Genomic DNA, 22,571 nt, shown 5'->3' with positions numbered 1-22,571 from the left:
AAAAATCCATCTCTCTCTCTCTTTCCCCGTTGTGGGCAGGGGGAGCGGGCACTCGGCATTTCACAGGGAAGGTGTTGAGGCCCTTCCCTTTCCAAAGCCTACCAGCCGCTCAGTCAGCCCTTCCAGGATTCCTATGGACCAGGTTGCTAGCTCAGAGTAGTAGTATTTCTTTTCCCTTTTCATATTATAAAATACAAACGAATGACAGAAAAGGTCGGGTGGCTGGGGCGGGGAGGGGCAGGATTCCTGCTGGCTCACAGCTGTAGGGACCGTCGTTTTCTTCCCGAGACGTTACGGTGGTTGTAGGGTCGCATCTTCATTTCCACAAAGGGTATGGAGAACTCGTGGCCTTTCCAGTGGAACCAGTTAATCCCCTGCGGGCAGGAAGGAGAGCAAGGCACAGGGCAAAAACAACAAAACAGGTGGAGGGGGAAAAAAGAAGGAAACACGTTTGAACTTGGAAGTTAAGTGAGAAGAAAGAAAAGAGTTTGTTTAATGAAGCAGCTTCTCTTATTACTCTCTGGGCAAGAAATGTGTAGGTTTCTCTCTTTGGCTTGTTATCCCCCGCTGCTCTCACGTATGTGCTAACTCGTTAGTTTTCCTGTGGCTCCCACTCATAAGGCAAGAAACATTGCTTGAAAGTTTCCCTCTTGAAACCAGATGGAATCTGCCCAGTGTAATGAAAGGGAAGGGCCTGGGAAAGGCACCTTGGGGCTCCTGGTTATGAGAAGCACCATCTCTCTGCTGCATGGTTCCGCGCTTACCTGACTGTGCCGGGACTCGCCGTACTTGCCGTTGAGGTTGGTCCGGTGGCAGTTCTTATACCACCAGGCCCCTTTGTATGACATGGCGCAGTTTGTAACAGCAACGTCGTTATCTCTGTCCTTGGTGGAGAACGGACGTCCCTGGTGATAGGTGAGTGAATCTCCTGTATAAAGGGAGATGCTGTGAGGAGAGGCTCAGGGGTGCGCCTGCGGTGTGTAAGCACGACCATGTCAGGCCTGGCTAGTCTCGCTACAAAGAGTAAATTATAATAATGCAATAACATTGTTCATTCTGCTAATCTATAGCTCTCCAGCTCAAAGAGTTGAAGACTGGCAGAATGCTATAGGAATAAGATTAGTTTGAGTTCCTAACCCCCTGACCTCATGGGTGCTAGATCTTTCTGCTGACACTCTGGTGTAAAGATGGGCCTGAACAAAATCTAGATCCTTGGATCTGAACCCCTTTGGGCTTTGGAGATGGTAAAAACCTGCAGCCAGGTCCAGTTCTGAATTTCATGGCTAAAGCAAATTCCTGGATCCAAACACCCCAGAACTGGAACTCTAGATGTAGGTGTGAGGCGAGGACCCATCACTGCTCTGATGAAGGGTTTCCGTTTCCACCCATTGGCCAAACAGATTGTTTTCTCCCTCTAAACATTGGTCCCTTCAGACTGTGGTCTGACTGGCTCAAAAAAGAAAGGGTAATGAATATGGTAATTAGAGATAAGTCTGAGTTTGCAAAGTTTGTGGCTTTTCAAATCCGGGGAGGTGGTTTGGCTCATTGTAGGCAGGTGTTGGCTGCAGAGTTTGGATCCTGATGTGAACTTTCCTACAGTTGGGAGATTTTCCAATCTAGGGTTTTTGGGTTGGGCCCATCTTCTGCTTCACTTCTGTCATGCTTCTATGTTTCCAAAATAACCCTAAATGCATGATGGGCAATAAGAAGTGAATAAGCGCTTTGTAATGCCCCAAGAGAATACCAAAGAGACCAGAAAATATTAATTATGCACAGTCCTGAAAAAAGAACACAGGGATGTGCATGTGCGTACACACACAGAGTACACATGTGGGAAAACCCAAGGGAAATGTACTGTCTGGGAAACCTTTACTCCTCTTTCAAGGGGCAAAAAGGGTGGTTCCCCTCTGTGTCATTATTAACTCTGCAGATAAGGGTTTGAAGCACAAAGGGTTTTGTTACATTATAATTCAGCCAGTTTGGGGATAGGGGAGGAGTGTCAGACTCCTAGATATGATACAAACATAGGCCAGGATCCTCAAAGGTATTGAAGTGCCTAACTCCCCTTGATTCCAAAGGGAATTAGGTGCCTCAATACCTTTGAGGGTCTGGGCCATAGGAACTGCTATGGTGTATCAAACTAACGGTTCATCTAGTCCACTGTCTTTCCTCTCCCAGTACTAGATGTCTTACAGGCATGGACAATTCTACATCTTACATACAGTGGAGGGTGTCTTGCTAGCCCCAGGCAGAGAGTGGTTGCCTTGTACCTGGAGTCTGGGCATTTGTGGTCATTAGACATTTTTATCCAAGCTAGAATAGCTGTATCCTGACTCCCCCTCCATCTTGAACCAGGGTTTCCACTCATCTAACACCTCCCTGCTCGCACCCGGCAGTTTGCTACTCGCTGACTGAGTGGAGAAAGCATTAAACCTGAAGCGACATCAGGGAGCCCTGCTTGGAGGAACACCGGAAGCTCTGATTGGTCAAGACATCATATTTAAACCCAAAGAGAGGCACAGGAAACGGTTTGCACAAGTAAGCCCTAGGTGGCTGCTGCTCGGACACCTCGTCCAGTGCTTCAGCTGCTGATCTGCTTGCTTCCTGGTGACCTGAGTCGTGTCTGACCCTGTCTGGATTGGTGTGTCTGGCTCCTGCCTGATTCCCGGTAACCCAAACATGACCTTCTGCTAACCACTAGACCCGTCTGCCTCTGTCTGTCCCTGACAAGCTGCGGCTAATCTTGTTATTCATTGAAATGTCTAATCTTAGTTGTGGAAGTGAGTTCTCCCCCGCCACCCCCCGAAGGTATCTCAATGTTAGAACATCGTCCTGCCAACATTGTGGTGGGTGAAGCTTAGCAGTTCTGTCTCATCCAAGAACAGTGGCTGGGCTAACGTTCTAACAAAAGCAGCAAATGTTTGGCACGTATATCATGGTACTATATGGATGACTCAGCTTTTCTGTTCATATGGAAGCGTGACATTAACAGGCTGATCTGCTGTTATTGAGGTATGAGGCACTAGCTCTCATTATAGATCCGATTAGCTGAACAGCAATGGGTGTATAGTAACTGCCCATGGAAAATTCTATGTGCTGATTAAACATGTGCCTCCCGGTGATTACCATACTGGTGTATCTGATTACTCACAAGGCAGCAGAGACAACTAAAGGCGTCTATTTGGATGGGCCAGAGTGGTAGTAGCATCCAGGAAAGGAATTAATCTTTTGGGTGGTGGGATTTCCTTACACTGCTCAAGCTTATGCACTGCAGGCGTTTCGGACCCACCAGTCCAGAAAGCTTCCTGCTGCACGTAGGTGCTTGTTAGTGATAGTGTGTACCGGAAGTGCCATTGTAGTCTCCTATCCGGAGCTTGTACAGACTCCTGGCGTCACCAAGGGAGAACTTGTCGTAATAGGCGTAAGTTGCCTCTTGGCCATCTCGCATGTCTATTCGTAGCTCGTAGCGTCCCTGCGATGTGATCTTCTGAATGTTATCCAGCCCTGCAGAGAAAAGCAGAGGGTTCAGGTGAGATCTGGTACCTGGTGGCAATTCTGGGAGGAAAATGGAAGGAGATTCAGGGCTCAGTGAAAATGCATGGCAAGCAAATGCAGAGGACGAGAACCCAGAAATCACCAGTGCTTTGAAGAAAAGCCACACTGCCTCAGTTCGTGTCTCTGCCCTTAGTGACTGAATGTGGACGTTACACTTATGTACAGAACAAGACACTGGACCCAGATTTCTAGCATCTCTAAGTCTGGAGTGTTTGGCTCTGCAGTTTTGGGGTTTGACTCATTGTAGTAGGAATCATTTGCAAAATCTGAATCTGGCTTCTGATGCCAAACACCTTAAATTTGGAGGGTGTTTACGCCGTGGGCTCACCTCCAGTGTGTACATGCATAGTCCTGTCCCTGTGTGACAGCATTCCGGTCTGAAGCAATGCTAAATCATCAATATCTGTTTTTTACATTTCCTCAGGTGAATATTCTCACTCATTAAGATCAGGGATGAGAAATGCCAGTTACAGCCATCCATTGAGGGTATTAGTTGTACATGCTCCACTCATGCAGAGCTTTGCCAATGCCTCGCCCACTCATTCCTCAATTTCCACCATTCTAGGCCTGGGCCTTTTCTGAGACGAAATTACCAATCATGTTAAATTGCAGAGTGTATTTATAATGCAGACAAAAACCTTCCAGGGAATTGGACAGAATGGCCATGCTCCATTCCTTTTGTGACCGAAGGAGATTTGAAACCAGGTCTCTATGGGTGGAAGGCCAGTGAAAAAGCCTACTGTGCCACCTAACAAATCAGGAACTGCTGCACCTTTGTGATCTCCTTTTATGTCACATTTCCTCCGCATGACACATCGCTAATGATATGAGCGCAGACAGAACAAAGGAGGAAACACCATGGTGAAGAAAAGCAGATCAATAGGGGAGAGATGGACAGATAACCGCTTTAATGATACGCAGACACAGAGAGATGGAAATTAAGCTTGCAGAGATAAGTGTCCGATTGAAAGATGCAAAGCGTCCACTGATCACAGCCAGGCTGACTGTGTCAGTGACAGACAAAGAGGTGAGGGCATTACCCAGCCAAAACTCATCCTCTAGGTTTCCAAAGCCAACCCGGTAATCCATCCACTTTCGAAAGAAATCCGTCAGCCCATTCTGCCGTCTCTGGAACACCTACAAAGGGAGAAGGAATGAAAGCCACATGGAAGAATCTTTGCTCTATGCAGAAACAATGATAGATCATAGCTAAATGGGCTTTGTTATATGTGAAATTAAAAGATAGTGCTTTGCCTTTCTATACCACCTTTCAAGTGAGGAGCTCAGAGCTTGAGAGGTTAATGTATTAATTCTCACTACAGGCCTGGAAGTTAGACATGTATGGCAACAGTCAATTTACAGATGGATAAATTGAAGTTAAGTGATGTCCACAGCAAATCAGTTGGAGAGCTGGGAACAGAATCTAGAAATCCTGATGTCAAGTTCCTTGCTCTAACCAATGGACAACACTGCCCGCTTTTCAGCATGTGATTTTGTTTTTAACTAGTTATTTCTGTAAGCCCTTCAGCATGAAATCAGATGTGAGGCTTTGAAGCGGAGTAAAAAAGCAGGTAAAAGCTTTGGTGAAAGAATCCACACCAGCAGTGTTAGGAATTTATACTTTGATTTCGGAGGCCCTTTTCTGACTGCATATATGCTAACATTTGTATATAATAATGTGTGAGAGAAAGTGTGACAACACAATGCAGTTGGAACAGCAGAGTATTCTCTGGTTCTGGTGCCGGTCCACCTGAGTCAGGCTGTGTTTATGCGATTCAGCTAAGTAGCATTTGCCTCTAAAAGCACTGTACAAAGTCACTCTAGATGATGGCTGACACCACCATATGGTGATCCCTGTGAGTGCAAATCATTTACTTTGAAAGCTAGTATCCATTTAATTTCATGTATAGGACAATAGATCAGTTTCAGCTTCAGGCTATGCTTTACTTCCAAAAGGAGCTGCAAACATTTCAAATCAATCAAAGGGAATTTCTCCAAGTGCAGCTCCTATTAACAGCTATTAACCCATTCCTTAAGACGTGGAAAATGAAGTAGACTGTATTAAGCCTCTTTTGGTGCATTGCTTTGCTGTCTTTCATAGCTGTGTTGGCCAGAGCTGTGCTTTACTTTAATTTATTATGGGCATACAGTGTTTCTCTGTTGTGGCTTATAGCCACACAGCCAAGGGTTGTGGTCTCAGCTGAACTCCAAAACTAAGCAGCATCAGGCTTGGTTTGTTCTTGGATGGGAGATTTGAAGGATAAACGCCATTGCTGCAGGCAGTAGTGCTGGTTATTCAGGAAACATCACTGTTTCCATTGTACCAGTGCCCTAGCATAGCGTTGAAGCCACCATGCTGCTGGAGAGGCTATTGGAGGAGTAATGACATGAAGGTCCTAGGGCATATTTTGGACTTGGTTTTTTTAGCTTTATCCTTGCACAGGGGGTGGCGCAGGGCTGCAGTGCCCGGGACTAGGACGCATTATGTCTCGACGACCAGCCGGGCACTGAGGAGGAGTGTGCCTGCTGCTGTGCCTTGCAGTGCTGACCTGCGTCACTGCTGATACATGTGGGAACTTGGACATAGCTTCTCCCTGCCTTCTTTGGGGTGGCTTGTGCCCCAGTAGCTGTTAGCAGGGAGCTGTCCCTGCAATCAGAAGAGCATGAGGACTTTGATTATAACCAGAGTGCAAGGAGTACAACCCTCTTTGCACAACCACTCAAAGGCCAGTTGCAATTTAACCCTGAGATAGAGTAGTGATGTTAAACCTGGTGTCCCCCGCAAGTTACATTCTACCCAGCTGGTTCGTTCCTTCACTTGGATTAGGATAACTTTTCCTTCCTCCCCGTAACTGTTGCCATGTGCTGCCAAACAGCTGCTGCATTCCTCCCCAGAGGTGGCTGCTTGGCCTTTGTGAATGATGTGGCCCTAAATGGTGTCTAAAGCATTGTGGGGGATCCTCTGGAATAGAAGGATGGTGCCGGGAAATGGAAAACATTAATAGAGCTATGCAAATAACTGATGTTCCCGTTTACTGTCCAAACTGAAAAAATAGAAAAAAAATGTTTTTTTACCTTTCAAATTTTATTTAATGAAATTGAAATAAAATTAAAATGAAAATCATTTTGAATTAAAAAAAAAAAATCTAAACCTTTTGAATTTTGGGGGAATTCCCCCCCAATGAAACATTTTGCCAAATCCAACAAAAATTCGCGCAATGTTTCAGTCAACCCGAAACTGCAGATTTCAATGGGAAAAAAAGTTTTTTTGTCCTAAAAATGTGCCCCAGCTCTAATTGTTCTGATGATGAGTTCTACATGGAGGCTTACAATCCATCCTCCCCCATCCGTGGTCATGTCGCAGTACACCTGCACTCGCTGGCTGAGGTCCCCATTGATGGAGATGGTGTAGATTCCACTCATGGTGTCGCCATTCATCAAATGCTGGGCACAGTCCTGAGGATTAGCGAACACGCGGCCTCCTGTGAAATTAGAGAGGCAAAGCTTCGAAGAGGGCACAGCACCTCCCTACACATGTCACATGACATATACCATATGATACAACGTCACACAAGGCTTACTGCAATCCAGGAAGGACATGAATTGACTTTCGAGGTCATGAATCAGCCTGATAAATCATGGTAAGTCCATCAAGTGCATAAGCTATCTCTTGGCTTACTTCACATGTCATGCCTCATCATGCGATAAGCTCATTGCTTATACTAATTAACTCAGTGGTGGGGACCACTCTCACATAACAAGCCTCTGAGTGCGACCCCCCCCTTATAAATTAAAAACATTTTTTTATATTTAATACTATTATAAATGCTGGAGGCAAAGCAGGGTTTGGGATGGAGGCTGACAGCTCGCAAACCCCTATAATAACTTCGTGACCCCCTGAGGGGTCACGACCCCCAGTTTGAGAACCCCTGGATTAACTCATCATATGCCACAAGGTATAATGGCATGACACTCAGTAACTCTACTGGGTACAATGAATGAGAGTATGACATCTTGTGATAGTTTTCCATGGATCTTGTTCAATTAATTGTTCCCAATATCCACAGATATTTTGGGAAATACCAATGTTCTTTCCTCGTCAACACTGGTTCTTCAAACATGTAACCAGACTGATTTCAATTGAGTTACTACATCCATGTAAGTGTCAGGACAATCCAGTTCATGCAGGGCTCGTCTTCGTTAGAAAATTCAGCAGGGTCTACCCATGACCCGGCAGACATGGTGTTGAACACAACTGGTCCATGTCTATGCAAACTGCAAAGTCATGGTCTGCGTTGTGGTAGGTAGCATGATTCTTTGTGGACATGTTCTAGCTTGATGCAATTTTCAAATGAAGACATGCTCACAGCGTGGGGGTCTGAGTTAATGCTTTACCAGTCCTATATGATCTCAATAGGTCTGCAGTATCAGGAACTTGCATCTGAGTCTTAGCTCACAAAAGTTGCACACTAGCTTATCACTGGCGTAGGAGTTGTACTGATTTACACTTTTGTACATGAGAGGGGGAATTTGCCCTGTCCACTTGAGTTATTTGTGATATAGTGTAACTGCGAGAAGAACAAGGCCCAGTGACCACAGCTGTGATCATCCTCAGTGAAAAATATTAATGATAGTGGACCAGATTTCATACTCAAGTCCAGATTCTGTTTTCATTCATGCCAAGGGTAAATAAGGAGCAACTCCCCAGAAGTCAGTGGACTTACACTGGTTTACACTAGTGTATGTGTGAGGAGAATCTGGACTGTGGCACAAATGGGCGCAAACTTGTGGGGAAATCTTTGAATCAGTTTTAACGATGGCTTAAATGGCAGTGTCAGTTACACAGGAAATGGGTGTAAACTGCATTCACTGGGTGTGCAATGCCCGTGTGAGTTTAACATAAAAGGGAGTGGGATTAAAAAGTGGGAAGACATTTACAAACCCTGGTTTTGTTGTTGGTTTTTTCCATTCTATCAAGCCCCACCCATTCTTGGGGCGTGAATAGTCAATGGGTTTCATTTTGGCCAAAAGGCAAAGAGCCCCTATTTTATAGTCTCTGTGCTTTTTAACACAAGATCTAGTGAGAGACTTGTCATGTATAGTACTAAACACACAATGAAATCTGCTTCAAAGACACACACGTTGTAGTCCCTGGTGCTTTGTGAAGACCACATTTCTTAATTTATATTCAGATCTTTAAAATCGAAGCTGACTTTGAAAGAAATTTCAAACTACAAATTATAAATAGTGTATTGATTTTTTTCCTTTTTACCATTTGTATACAATTCCCCCAGAACCTTATGCAAATATGAAAGACAAACGGAACAGACAGCTATTAATATGCCAGGAAGAATGAAAGAGCCCTGTTATGTGTGAACACAAAGAAGCAAAACATCTTAAATAAAGGTGTTTTTTTTAAACAAACCAACAAAAACAACCTATTGTTCTCCTGGAAAGTGCCCAGATATGTTGCTAGAGTAAATGTAATGCAATGCCCTGGCTCTTAAACAAGGGAATGGTGGAAGCAACCGCAGTCTACAGATCTCATTGTTTCATTGTTTATCCCCAGATGCTTCTGTTTCATAGATATATTAGAAAAGAAACAGGTTTATTGTGCTTGTTACTCGCTTCTATTTTAATTTAAACCTATTCTAACATGTCTCTCAGGGAAGAAGCCATCTACAGTACGTTCTCTGACTCTGTATAGGGTCAGATCCTCAGCTGCTGTAAATCGCAGCATAATCTCCCTTGTCAATGGAGCCTCGCTGATTTACACCAGCCGGGGATCTGGCCTTGTTTGTTTTCATCTTGAACTCAAGTTCATCCCCAACAAGTATATCTACTTTTCCATCCCCTCTCGCATATGCTGTAATCCTTTGTGCCCAATGGAGTCGAGGCAAGAATAGCGTAAGAGGCCCTGATCTATAGATATATCAGACAAGAAGGGTTTTTGTTGTTGCTAGCTTCTGTTATCACATAAAAACAGGTTACAAGGCCTTTCCATGTGCCTTGACTGGTGTGTATGTCTGCAGCGGATTTAAAGGGAGCTCTTTTAATCTAACTATGAATACAGAGGAAGTGATTTCAGCACTGTGGAGTGGACAGCATCTTCAGGCTTTTTCTCATCTCTTTTGAAGAGCCGAGGTACAAATGTAATTGGATTCAGCTCTGCACAATGTGCATAGTGCCTATTGAGTGCTGCTTTCTGAATAAAACTCTCCTACACTGGACGCTATACTCGGCCCACATTTTTAACATGAGTGTTTTCAACATGCAGTATTTCAGGGCAGACTGCTTCTAGTAAGCACTCTGACAATAGGGCCATGGGGACTGTGAGTCTTAATCAGCTTAAGGCAACATCCATTTCATGAGGGTAGAATATTTAATAAATAGGACTACTCTAAAGAACAGGAAAGCAGTGCTGTCGGGCAGTCAGAACATCACAGGGACTGGTTCTGGCCTTACACTGGTTGTATATTGTGGTAATTCTATTGACCTAGGTGGAGTTATTCCTGATATAGATCAGGATGAGATCAGAATCATGTCCATGGAGTTTAGAGATGGAAAAGACCTGTTAAGTCATTTAGTCCATCCCCTGGACACTACAAGAGTATCCCCTGCACTGAATGTTCTAATTCTTTGGAGCAGGAGCAAGAACAAGGCAAAAGGATATGTTTGAAATAGGTGATCTCCATATTAGACATGGTGCCTGAATTCAAAGCCTGGATCCGAATACCCTTGGACGAGGGCAGAATCCAGATCTGGTTCCTATCTCTGGTTTACGCCCTTTATAGGGAGAAGGGAGGGTAATGCCTGTGGTAATGAAAGTTGAGATAGAACTTAAGTCTTGGCTTTGTGTATTTGGGTGAGTTGAGGGGTATGGGGCCAAGGCCCTGGAACATGAGCGGGCTTGGAGTTAGGGGACGAGTTGTCTTCCTTAGCACTGGGAGGTAATAGACAATCTCCTTGAGACACTCAGGGGAGACTGCGGCTGGCGCAGCATGGCACAACTGGTCAAACGAGGTGGGGAATAAACTCCTGACCTGTGATGAAGCTGGTGGAGGTGAATCCACTCCTCATCGCATCCTGGGCTGCCTGCAAGCGTACGGTGTATTCCGTGGTCTCCGAAAGCCCCTCTAGGCGGATCCAGGTGTCCTCAGCATCGACTATCAGCTCCTAGATGCGGGTCACAAAAGTAGGTGGAAGCCAAGAGGTGGAACCCAGACAGCATGTAAAGAGGGAACAGAAGCCAGGAACTTTTATAGTGCATGCTGTCTGACTGAGGATCTTAAAGCCATTTACACCCGGTAATCTCTCAGCACCCCTAGTAGTATTACCTCCCCCATTTCCCCAAGGAGTAAACAGAGAGAAAATGACTTACCTTAAGACACAGTATGTTGGGGCAAAACAGATTAGACTCCACATCGCCTGACTCTTAGGTTTAGCTTTAGCTGCTCAGCCATGTTTCCTCTTTGAACTTCAGCCCAGGGGAGATTTAGGGTAACTAGACAGAGCAAGTCCTCCAGAATAGGGGGTGATGTGCAGATGCTATTCATGGTCCCTGTGTACATGGATTACTGATTTCCATAGGCCCAGGGAACATGTTGTGTAACCTCATTGGAAGGCAACTGAGGTGCTTCATGGAAAAATGAGTAGTTCAAAAAGCCTCTTTAATTCCTAATCATTTAGCATGAAGTTCAGCCCTCGGCAGAGATCTATGTACCACTTACCCTATTGGAGCGGTGGTGGTGGGGTTAAGTGGTATACAGGCGATTTCCTATTCCTCCGCAGAGAGGTGTATTTCACTCTTCCCTGTAGACAACTGATGGTCTGTTTACTGTACCTGCTAGGACCTGAATTCAGGACATCGTCTTTCCCTTGAAACAGGGCATCCCTGATGCCCAAAGCAGCGTAAAGAGTGGAGCTGGCCAGCTCTGTTAACCAATTCCTAGTCTGTGCTCTCTGTTGTTTTAATCTAGCTGGTGTTCAGCCAGATCATGTGGCTCTTATTGAATCCCTTACTGAAATGCCAACATCCTACGTCACTTGCAAACTAGTAATACTGTCAAAGGAAACTATTAGGCATGTTTGCAATGACCTATTTCTGATAAAGCAATGTTCATAGGCATGTTTCTTCCACATAGTCAGATATTGACACACTCATAAAATGATCAAACACACTGTGCTGTAGGGTGAATTAGTTGCCTGCATCTCTCTTTCTACTCTCCCTAAAGATAAGTACCATATTAGCCTCCTTCCATTGCTCGGGTACCTTTCTCCAGGCTCCAATGACTAATTTTCAGAGGTTCTGAAATTTTCTCCACTACTTCTTCCAAACATTCTAGCATTATCTATCTAAGATATCTAAGCATTATCTAATAGTAGTGTCTATGAGGAAACTTGTGTCTGTCATCCGGGTCAGCCTGAGCCTCAGTATTTATGCAAAACCCTCAGAAACATTGTCCTTCCTCTGGTGACTTGGATTGCCTCATTTATTAGTCCCACCCCACCACACCAATCTCTGGTTCTTGTTTTAGTGCAATCCCCTTTATCAGTGAAAACTCACCTTTCGGCTTCCATCAGTCGATCTATAGGTCATGATGTAGTTCTCGATCTCTGCCATTGGAGGTTGCCATGAAAGGAGGGCGCTCCGGCGGGTGACTTCAGTGGCAGTCAAGTTAGTCGGGGGATCCAGAACTGCAAAGGTCAATAGGAACCCAGGGAATTGGGAGTCTGACACACTAGCATTGCTATTACAGCTGATTGAAACAGCATGCTGGATCCATGAATCATGTTGACAGGAGTGCTGGCTGAACCACAGAAGTCTGGGATTTCTCACAATCCTGTGCTCAGCCCATCCATCCCCTTGCTCTCCAGGCCAGTTTGCCCACCCCTAGCTGGAGCTCCACTTACAGGGCACTAGGAACCAGATAAATATTCTCCACATGGACTTTTTTTGTCATGCAATTGCTCTGAACTGCATGAAGCACAATGTCTGTCAAGTAGCTATTTAATAGTGAAACAGATTCCATTGTTCTCCTGTATACAGCCTTACGGCAATGGGCAAGAAAAGGATCTGATAAGGGTCTCCTCTGGAAGCCATCAGGAAATCTTATCTAGGGGGATCAGCAGAAAGGAACTGCTGAGTGTTTGAAAAGCATCTTCCTGAACCTGACATCTCACATGTATCAGTATAGTCTGGTTCTTATACCATGCCTATCATCATGGTATCTGTGTGCCTTTGTGGTTCCTGAGCACAGAAAACAGACTGTTTAACAACTTATTTGGCTTCTGTTCCCCAGCTGGACAAAATAAAAACCGCTAAGGACACCTAGTTGGAGAAGGGAAGAAGTTACCGTACGTACGAGTCGTAAAGTTGGTGCTGATGGTGCTGCTAGTGAGAGGCCCATTGGTGGCATACATGGTGACCATGTAGCTGGTACTGGGCATCAGGTTGATCAGCTGGTATTCTTGGTTGGCCCCGTCCACTAGAATGGTCTCCCCTGCAACTGAAATCAGATGGACCTGGCTTGGACTGAATACGGAGCTCTTCTGTTGTTAAAATATGACTAAGAAAGAACCATTTGAAACAAAAGCCTATCATGGCGGGTTGCCTGGGCACAACAGGTGGCATTTTACCATGTTGTGTTGCCAGCATGTCTCCGCTCTTTGGGTGAATGATGTCCTTCTTCCTTCAGATCGCAGAAGAATGAGAATGGCCATTGCCCACACTCCTTACAAAAACCATGCCAACACCTGGCCCATACATAGCACTTCCCATCCCAGGTTTTCCATGCAACTTACAAAGAACATAAGAATTATGATCACCATTTTACAGCTGGGGAAACAGGCTTAGAGTTGTGGAAGGTCACAAAGCAAGTCAGCAGGATTAAAACCCAGCTCCCTCCCCACTGGATCATGCTGCCTCCTTTCTTGCTACTAACTTGTAAACTCGCTGCCCTGCAATCTGTGAGCAGAGCAGTTTGGTTTGGTGTTAGAAGCAAGCTTGGGCAGGAATGGGTTTAAAGCAACAGATCTAAGGAAATGTCAATTTCAGCCTCCACATTGAAATCAATGAAAAAATATCCACCCTCAGTTGGTGGGAGTGCAGAGCTCTCCCCTACCTTGCACCTGCAGGAATTGGGTAGCACCGGCCCTGTGGCAGTGCAGGGAGCCCTGCAGGGCCAGCAAAACCCCATTCTCTGTCTGGGGATGGAGCCATTCAGCGGCGGGATGGCCTCCCCGTGGCCAGTGGCTTGTCCTCTTTCTTGGCCAGGATCTCTGCTGTCCCAGGCCATGATCCCTGGCACCTTGCGCTCCAGTGTCTTGGGCCCCTCAGCCATGCAGGAAGCCCTCTGTAGCCCTGCTGTCAATTATGGGACCCTCCTATAGCCTCCCTTTATTTCCCTCAACTGTGAAAATCAAAATATTTAAAAATTGGGGAAAAAATAAAAAATAGAAATCAATATTTATTGTTGAAATTGTAAAAAAAACCAATAGAATTCAGCCAGGTCTATGCATAGGGGACTCTCTCTTTGCCCACTGGCTGCATCTTCTCCATTTCCCCCCCTCTTCAGTACTGGGGCTAACTGGAGGCTCTCTCTTATTCATGTCTAGTTTTGGTGAGCTGGGCTAGCTGTGAGGGTGTCTGGAGCTCAGATTGCAGGGTCAGCCTCAGGATTCCTTGTCCTCAGAGTGCTGGGGCCGGGAGCATCGCAGAGGGGGGATGGTCCCTGTTGGTACAGTGTCAGGGCACCTCTCTCTGGATTGACAGGACACTCAGGCAGGAGTAGGCTGTGTAATGTGTGTGTGAAAAAGTCAAGCAGGAATAGATATCAGTTTGAAATCAGGGCATGGCTGGCCCCTCTGCCATCCTGTCCTAGCTTTTCTGGTCTTTGCGTGGCTTTGCCAACCAACCCAGAGAGCAAAATCCACCTTCTAATTTCCCATAATGATAGAATCCCTTTAAACCAGCTGTCTGGGAGGGGGTCAGGCTAATTAATTAATTTCTGATGCAGCTAATAGAGTTTAGCTAGTGGCGCTAAAGCCACATGCAAATCTCGCTGCTTACAGGTTGGAGGCAAACCAGCTCGGCTTTCCGGCTTCACAGACGTACCCGTGTAGTGCGTTAGCACAATGACGTAGTTCTCGACTTCGGAAAGAGGTGGGTTCCACTGCAGCAGGGCTTCTGTTGGGGTGACATTGGTGGCAGTCAGACCCAGAGGGTGGTCCATGGCTGAGAAGGAACCATAAATTCATCAGGGGACGGGTGTGAAAAGGAACTGGACTCTCTGGGGGTGAGGGGTGAATTCCAGCTTAAATCCCAGGAAAACCTTCCTAACAGTAAGAACAGTAGGACAATGGAACAGACTGCCTCGGGAAGTCATCGATGCTCCTTTACTGGAGGTGTGCAAAAGAAGGCTGGGTAGACAACAAATCCTGCATCTTGCAAGGGGTTAGAGTAGATGACCCTTGTGGTCCCTTCTAACCCTCTGGTTCTATGATTCTAACTCCACTGCATATGGGTTCAATAGTTTCTATTCCTGCTAGGCAGATTTTTTTTAATCCACTGGGGCTTTTTTATGCTGCTGCTGCTAACTCTGTGGGGTAGAAAACCCTTGGAGTAGGTGAAATTTCTGCTCTTGCTTCCTACAGGCTACTCACAGATCCCCATCTGCCCATGGCTATGGTGCATTCCTACCAGAAGGGCTGTTACTGACGGCTGATACTTTCCTTAGGAAAGATGTTTTAGCATCAGCCAATCAACATCAGCTTCTGTGACCTGCCCTCTGGCTGCACCGTGGCCACACTGTGGATGCATGGTTCCCCTCTGCACTAAGGCAGGCAGACTTTCTAAGGGTTTTCGTTGGACATATTTAAAAAGTCCATGTTGGGCCCACAGGAACCTTGTTCGCTGAGTGGAGCTTGGGTCACGCTGGCACATGTGTAAGCAGAGTCTGGATGAGCTCCCCTGACATCTAGTGGTGAGCTGTGGAAAAAGACTTCAGAATCTGATCTCATTTGCATGGACACACCCACCTTGCCAAGGTGCTCAGCATGATGGGATTGCTTGCCCAAATGATCACTTGTGGCTGGTGTTGGATCCCCAGTCTCCTTGTTATTGGGGCAGGAGTAATAAAGAGTTGTTATCCTTGTTGTGTGAACCGAGGGCAGCAGAACAGAACATACCCCAGTGGAGGGACTCGCCCTCAACTGAACAGCACTTGCTAGGCAGGGGACATGGGTTCTAAAGCCCAATGAGTGGAAAGAGGGTGGGGACAGGTACTTGTACCTGGTGGGGGTGGTTCCTGTTTAAGGGTCCTAGACACCACTTGATCCTTCCATAGGGTGACAAGACAACAAATGTGAAAAATTGAGGTGTGTGTGTGGGGGTAATAGGAGTGTATATAAGAAAAAGACCCCAAAATTGGGACTGTCTCTATAAAATGGGGACATCTGGTCACCCTACCCTTCCACTCTCCATGGTATAATAAAAGAGCTAATTTAGACTCAATTGAGGGTCTTGTTACAGCCTGCAGAGCTGAAATCATGGATACCAAGGTCTAAGTATTAGACCTACTTTGGGACAGTGTCTCTATTGCAAGAGCCTGCACAGGTGTTAAGTGTTGGGGGGGCCCTGAAGACATCTTGGCAAGCGGCCAGCTGGGCAGCTGGCAGAGAGGTGTGGCAAGCGGCTAGCAGGGCAGCTGGTGGAGAGGCGTGGCCAGCAGGGCAGCTGGCGGAGAAGCGTGTCAAGCGGCCAGCAGAGAAGCTGGTGAAGAGGGCCAGAGCAGAGCCCTGCAGAGGCATGGCAATTGGCCGTTGGGGTGACGAGCGAGTGCCCGAGCAATGCAGCATGTAAGGTGCCTCCTTACCCCCCTCTGCCTTCCACAGAGGATGGGAGGTGAACTCTGTGGATGAACCTCTGAACTCTGGGGCTGCACTGGCCAAGGACAGCAACTGTGAGTGGGGTACTGAGAAGGAATGGGCATGTTAAAGGGACTTTTGGGTTGCTGAACTTAAGACCCTGAGGGGAAAAGGACACTGCCCAACTTACCTGGGGGTGGGTCTTTTGCTCACGGTTTGTGTTTCTGAACCCTAGTTGTGGTGTTTTCCCAGATTAATGCTGAGTTAATTCTCTCCTTTTATTAAAAGTTTTTGCTACACTCAGACTCTGTGCTTGCGAGAGGGAATGTATTGCCTCTTAGAGGCGGCCAGAGGTGGTGTGTAATTGTTCCAGGTCACTGGGTGGGGGCTCGAGCCTGGTTTTGTGTTGTATTGCTGAAAAGGAACCTCTAGATACTGAACCCGGCCCTTGTTGCTGCTGGCTCCACCTGGCAGAAGGGTTACACATGGCGTTTAGAACATTGTGAAGTTATTTCAAAGTGTGGAAATAGCATTGGATGCCTTCATAGTGCCCCTTTCCCTGAACCAGTAATGTGCACCACAAGTCACCAGGAACAGAGGCTACAGTTATGGATCCGAACCTCTTTTAAGCTATGGTCATCCAAACAATGAGGTCACCCTGCAAGTCAGCGGCAATCCTGGGTCCCTTGTCCCCACTCCTCTTGCCTCTCCGCACATCATGCCCTGCCAGAGAGCGTGCACAGCACAACCTCCGATCTCGTCAATGGAAATGTCCCCCACCTGTATACACGATGCTGGAGACCCGCTCGCTCTCCTCCCGGCCCCGCACGCTGCTCAGGCTGATCTCGTACTTGGTCGCTGGCTGCAGGCGGCTGAGGCTGTATTCAGCGACGTCGTTGGCGACTGCCGTGCTGTCCGCTCTTCCTGCAAAGCGCGGGCAGAGCAAAGAGCTTCATGGTCGCTCGTCAGATCGTCCTGCTCTGAGCAGGAGCCTAAAGAAGCTCAGGCTGCAGTGCAAGGAGCAGAGACCCAGGCACAGTTCCAGGGTACAGGCAGGTTAGGGGATATTGAAAGTACTTACTTGGAGGAGACGCATGGACAGTAATGTGAGTGGCCCTTTGCCACCTTCCTTGCAAGCCCCAGTGTAGAGGGCATGCTGGGATAGTGGGGATATGCCCATTGTGGGTTGGAACAGCCCCATGGGGCTGCTCTAACTTATGCCGGGCTATTTCATCCTCTGGAGCAGTGTCAGATCTGGAGGGCTCGCAGCCACCTTTCCCTTGGGCTGGTCCTCAGTGCCTTGCATCTCACAAGGTGCAGCAGAGTGGATCAATAACACTGGGGCCAAATTCACTTTGTTCTTGCTGGCTTTGGCACCAGCTGCTGGTGGCGGGATGCCTGATGACAGGGAGGATGTAGCAGTGCGCAGTGACGGCACTGTTTCCTCCATTGACTTTGGGCACTGCATTGCCCCCTAATCTGGGCATCTCCATCTCTGGTTTAGCTCCTAGCAAGACCCCAGAGTTGCTCTGGAGCTGTTCTAGTAGGGTGAGATCCCTTAGGGTATGTCTGCACTGCAGCTGGGAGCATGCATGGATAGATGCCATGCTAGCTCTGCTCGGGTTAGCTCGCTCAACCGAGTACTCATCACGGGGGTCTGGGTGGGTTTGTCCTTGGGAGGCCGGCCTGAGCCACCACTTGCACCACTGTAGCCACATTGCTACATTTAGTGCACTAGCTCCACCAGAACTAGCATGTGTCTGCCTACCTGTGCTTGGAAATGTGCTCCCAGCACCTGGGTAGACACACCCTGGGAGAAAGACTCAGGACCTGTGTCTGAGTGGTGCTGGACCCCCACCCCTCCCATAGGACCTGTTCCCAGCAGGTGTGGAAGTTAGAGCTCTGTGTGTATTACCAGCCACATCATGGTGCGTCCCCAGGGGGCTTTAACTTATTACGCCAAGGCTGAACTGACCCACATCAGTTGGGCAGAGGGTTTTGGTGACTGTGGAGGTGGCCTGATCAGTGGATAGGAAACTTCTGTCCCCTCTCCCATTCCTACCATGCACTCTGCAGTGCTGGCTTCTCCCTATCACGTACCTCCCCATGTAGTCATGGCCTGTGAGGTGGCTGGCTGTTATGCTATGCCAGAAGCCACCCAGGAGAGCCCACAGCCCGCTTCAGAACAGCCTTTAGAGCAGGCAGCTGGGTTACCTTGTGCAGATCGGTAGGACACTCTGTAGTGGTCAAAAGCTGTGATAGGAGGGGCCCAGAAGATCATCACTGAGTCCTTGGTTACGTTGCCCACGGTGAGGTTCTTCGGGGGGTCGATCCCTAGAGGAGACAGGCAGAGGCCAGATAAAGCCTACGAAGCAGTCACGGAACACTGATTGCTGGCTGAACCAGCGGTCGATCCAGCCGAACACTCCTGCATGCAGAATTTCGTAGCACAGTCACCCCAGATGCCAGAAAGGGGGGCTGCGTCTATCGGACTCCTCATCTGTAAGAAAAGCCAGGTTATGAGGACAGTATGGGTGTATGCAAGACAACCCACCGGGGGGTTTAAATAGCCAAACTCAACAAGGAATGCTGACATTGAACCCTATTCTACGGTTCAAAACCTGCCAGGGCTCTGAATGTGAGCTGGGGAAACAAAAGGCCTGGTGCAAAGCTCAGGGAAAGAGTCCCACTGACTGACTCCAAAGGAAGGTCTGAATGCTCAGCCCCTCTCTGGAGCTTGGCCGTGTGTCTGGAAATGGGTTAGCTCCCACAACTCCCATCGCTCTAAGCCCATTGTGCATTTGTTTGTGGCTGCTTTATCCTAAACTGGAAGGATGAGATTGGCTATAAAGCGATTTCAGACCACAAGCTAAACACGTTCATTTTTTTGGCCAGGGTGGAGATTCCAGGATTAAGGGAGGCTAAATGTTTAATCCCCTTGTACTGTTTTGGGTTCTGTTGCCACGGCAAAGACAAGAACAATACGAAACTGGATATGTAGCGTGCTGCAATGGGAGCCCAAGGCGGATTATCTGGTTCTGGAGCATGCAGAACCGGAGGCCTGAGACAAACAGTCTAGCTATGGGGCATGTGGAATTGGAGCCTGAGATGAATAATCCCTTTAAAATAATGATCCGTAGGGGCAGCAACTTTCTTTTGTAAAGATAAATTATTCTGTTAGCTCCAACTCTGGAGGATGGTTTTGAGCCAGGAGTCTCTATTACCTCCCGTGTGTATCTTGGATCTCTTCTCCAGCCGGAGATTAGGCATGAGCATTATACCCCATCAGACAGCTGCTGACTTTACCTGTTGTGATGGAGCCCACTATGGGCTCAGAGCTGACCAAACCATGCACAGCCACCAGTGACACGATATACTCCGTAGATGGCTGCAAGCCAGACAGGGTGGCGTGTCTCTTGGTGGCATCTAGTGTGACCTGCTTGGTCTCCTCCTTATCTCTGGGATTGTAGTTCAAGATAAACCTGTCTGCCGGAGGGGAGGGGTCACTCCAGGTGATGTTCAGGCTGGAGGAAGTCACATGAGAAAAGTGCAGCTGTGTGATTGGTCGGAACCCTGGAAACCAAAGAGAGGTGTTGCAAGTCTGTCATGGAATGATTACACTCAAGGGCAGGAGCGTTGCATATGACAAGACATCCATCATACAGAATTAATACGATAAAAGTCTCATTCAAGGAGTGTCCCAGGCAGAAGTATGGCTACATGCTGAACCACTTCTCACTGGGTTATGTCACTATGTGGCATGACGCTACTGTAAAATACTGGGATTCACTGCCCAGCAGTGCCAGATTGAGAGAGGCCAGCCCTGGTCTTTCCATTAACTTGAACCGGAGTTGAGAACAAGAGGAAAACTGAGGAAAAAAGGGTTTCAACCCACAAAATAAGCTCCACCCAGAGACGACTGGTACCTGCTGAGAGCGGGTGGGGGGCACAATTTAAAGATTCACCCCCCCCCAACAGCTTGAGTCACGCACCGCCTAAGCACACACACCCCCTTACCCTCAGCGGCCCCTCCCTACAGCTCCCAGCTGTTTGCTGCTGCCTCTCCCCACAGCCGCAGCTTGCAGCTCACCAGCTCCAGGATCTGCTGCACAGGGAGGGGGCCTAGCCAGCAACCCGTGGCAGAAATCTGGGGTGGGGGACACATGACCCCGCTTGCCCCTCATGCATCGCCTCCTGCTCTACCTACAATAGTCGCCAGACACTCTCAGTGGATTGGGCAGATATTCAAAATCTGATCGTATGTACTGTCTTGGTTCCTTGAGCATGGGCTCTGCAAGCCTGGCCCTGTTGACTGAGTCAAAAATGGAAGTGAAGGTATCTCACCAAGGCCATCCCCCATGGTGCTAGAATGAGACATCCCTCACAGAAAATGGTGTGAATCTGTGATCCCCCCACCCCTTTCTTACAGGCTTTCCCAAGCAATGACACAGTGAACGATGCTGCTATTTCAGTGATCATCACTGGGTATCTGAGTTCACCACACAGATGTATGGGCAGTTTACACCTCTTGGATGAGCTGTTCCAGACTCGGGCAGACATCTCTGCATCAGTTATGCTCAGCTCACATTTGCAACCATAACAGCGAGAATCACCCCCCCCCCCCGAACAAAATGTTGAGAATTGGGAGCACAAGATGTCAGGTCAGGAGATGTGCCAGCACGTTGCACCAATCTGAGCCCTGGCAGAGTTTGTCCCAGCCCCTCCCTACCTGTGAATGCATCCACTGTGGACTCCAAACTCTGCTGACGGCCTCTCTCGGCAATGACTGAGATGGTATATTCTGTACCGGGATCCAGGTCTGAGAGTGTCAGCTCAGACTTATCCTTGGGTGCTGTCACCTCGGAGGCCATTCCAGAGGCTGGAGTGAAGGTGATGCGGTAATGGTCTATGGGGCCCTTGGCCTGGGTCCAGGCCAGGGAGATAGACGTGTCCGTGGAGGCTGTCACCACGAGGTTCCGAGGGCTGTCAAGCTCTGTAGGAGGAGACGATTATGAGGTAAATCAGTGGCTCTCAACCTTTCCAGACTACTGTACCTCTTTCAGGAGTCTGATTTGTCTTGCAAACCCCCATGTGTCACCCCACTTAAAAACTACTTGCTTACAAAATCAGACATGAAAATACAAGTGTCACAGCACCCTATTTCTGAAAAATTGCTTACTTTCTAATTTTTACCATATAATTATAAAATAAACCTATTTGAATATAAATATCGTACTTACATTTCAGTGTATAGTAAGTATATAGAGCAGTATAAACAAATCATTGTCTGTATGACATTTTAGTTTGTACTGACTTCGCTATAGCTTTGTATGTAGCTGGTTGTAAAACTAGACAAATATTTAGATGAGCTGATCTATCCTCTGGAATACCTCTGAGTACCCCGAGGTTGAGAACCGCTGAGGTAAATTGTAATGCAAGCCACAGGGCTCAGCACACTAGAGTTGTGCTGGTTGAATTGTGTACACTGTAGCCCAGCAGGGCCGCTGAGCATTGCTGAACAGTGCATGGCTTCCAGGCGTGCCCAGAAGTGACTTTATGATAACAAGGGAGTCTCTGGTGTGTGAATCAGCTGAGAGGGGCAGGCAGGGGAGCTGGCTAGTGCTTTTGGTACATGAAGTGACACTCCCCTAGTCACAAGACCTAAGCACACTTACGAAGACTGTGGCTATGGCTACACTAGAGAGATGACAGCGATGAAGCTGCCAGCTCTCTAATGTAGCCACTATAAGCCAACAGGAGAGACATCTCCCATCAGCTTAACTACTCCAGCCCCTGCGAGCGGCGGTAGCTGTGTTGGCAGGAGAAGCATAGGCATGGGAACTAAGGGTACGGGGGGTGCTGCAGCAGGTTTTATGCGGGGTCCCAACCCCACCCCTGGGGCTGTGCTCCTGGCCCCGCACGTGGGGTCCCGGCTGCCACCCCATGCCCGGGGCTCCGCTCCCAGCCCCGCACACAGGCCCCGTGCCCAGGACTCTGCTCCCAACCTCACATGCAGGGTCCCGGCTGCTGGGCCCGCGCCCTCCCCCAGCCTTGGCTCCCTTACCCCTGTCCGGGTCCCCTCCTCCAGTAGACAAGGCCTTGCTCCCGGCCCCAGCTGGGGGGGGGGGGGGGGCGTGGACAGGGGTAAG

At 47.9% G+C, this 22,571-nt stretch overlaps 1 protein-coding gene across 1 annotated transcript in view; it reads right to left on the bottom strand.

Moving 5' to 3' along the window:
• Positions 1 to 254: 254 nt before the first annotated feature.
• Positions 255 to 22,571, bottom strand: part of TNR (tenascin R) — a 63,725-nt gene continuing 41,408 nt past the window's right edge. The window contains exons 9-21 of the mRNA XM_065409041.1: positions 21,152 to 21,415; positions 19,729 to 19,995; positions 18,637 to 18,756; positions 17,203 to 17,346; positions 14,672 to 14,791; positions 12,921 to 13,064; positions 12,122 to 12,252; positions 10,599 to 10,731; positions 6,886 to 7,037; positions 4,596 to 4,692; positions 3,343 to 3,504; positions 765 to 928; positions 255 to 374 (exon numbers count right to left, since the gene is read on the bottom strand). Of these exons, the coding sequence (XP_065265113.1) occupies positions 255 to 374; positions 765 to 928; positions 3,343 to 3,504; positions 4,596 to 4,692; positions 6,886 to 7,037; positions 10,599 to 10,731; positions 12,122 to 12,252; positions 12,921 to 13,064; positions 14,672 to 14,791; positions 17,203 to 17,346; positions 18,637 to 18,756; positions 19,729 to 19,995; positions 21,152 to 21,415 (2,018 nt within the window). The remainder of the gene's footprint in view (positions 375 to 764; positions 929 to 3,342; positions 3,505 to 4,595; positions 4,693 to 6,885; positions 7,038 to 10,598; positions 10,732 to 12,121; positions 12,253 to 12,920; positions 13,065 to 14,671; positions 14,792 to 17,202; positions 17,347 to 18,636; positions 18,757 to 19,728; positions 19,996 to 21,151; positions 21,416 to 22,571) is intronic.

The sequence above is a fragment of the Emys orbicularis genome, chromosome 8 (genome assembly GCF_028017835.1).
Source record: "Emys orbicularis isolate rEmyOrb1 chromosome 8, rEmyOrb1.hap1, whole genome shotgun sequence".
NCBI lineage: Eukaryota > Metazoa > Chordata > Testudines > Emydidae > Emys > Emys orbicularis.
The sequence above is the reverse complement of the archived record's forward strand: the minus strand, read 5'-3'. Positions and strand labels throughout refer to the sequence as shown.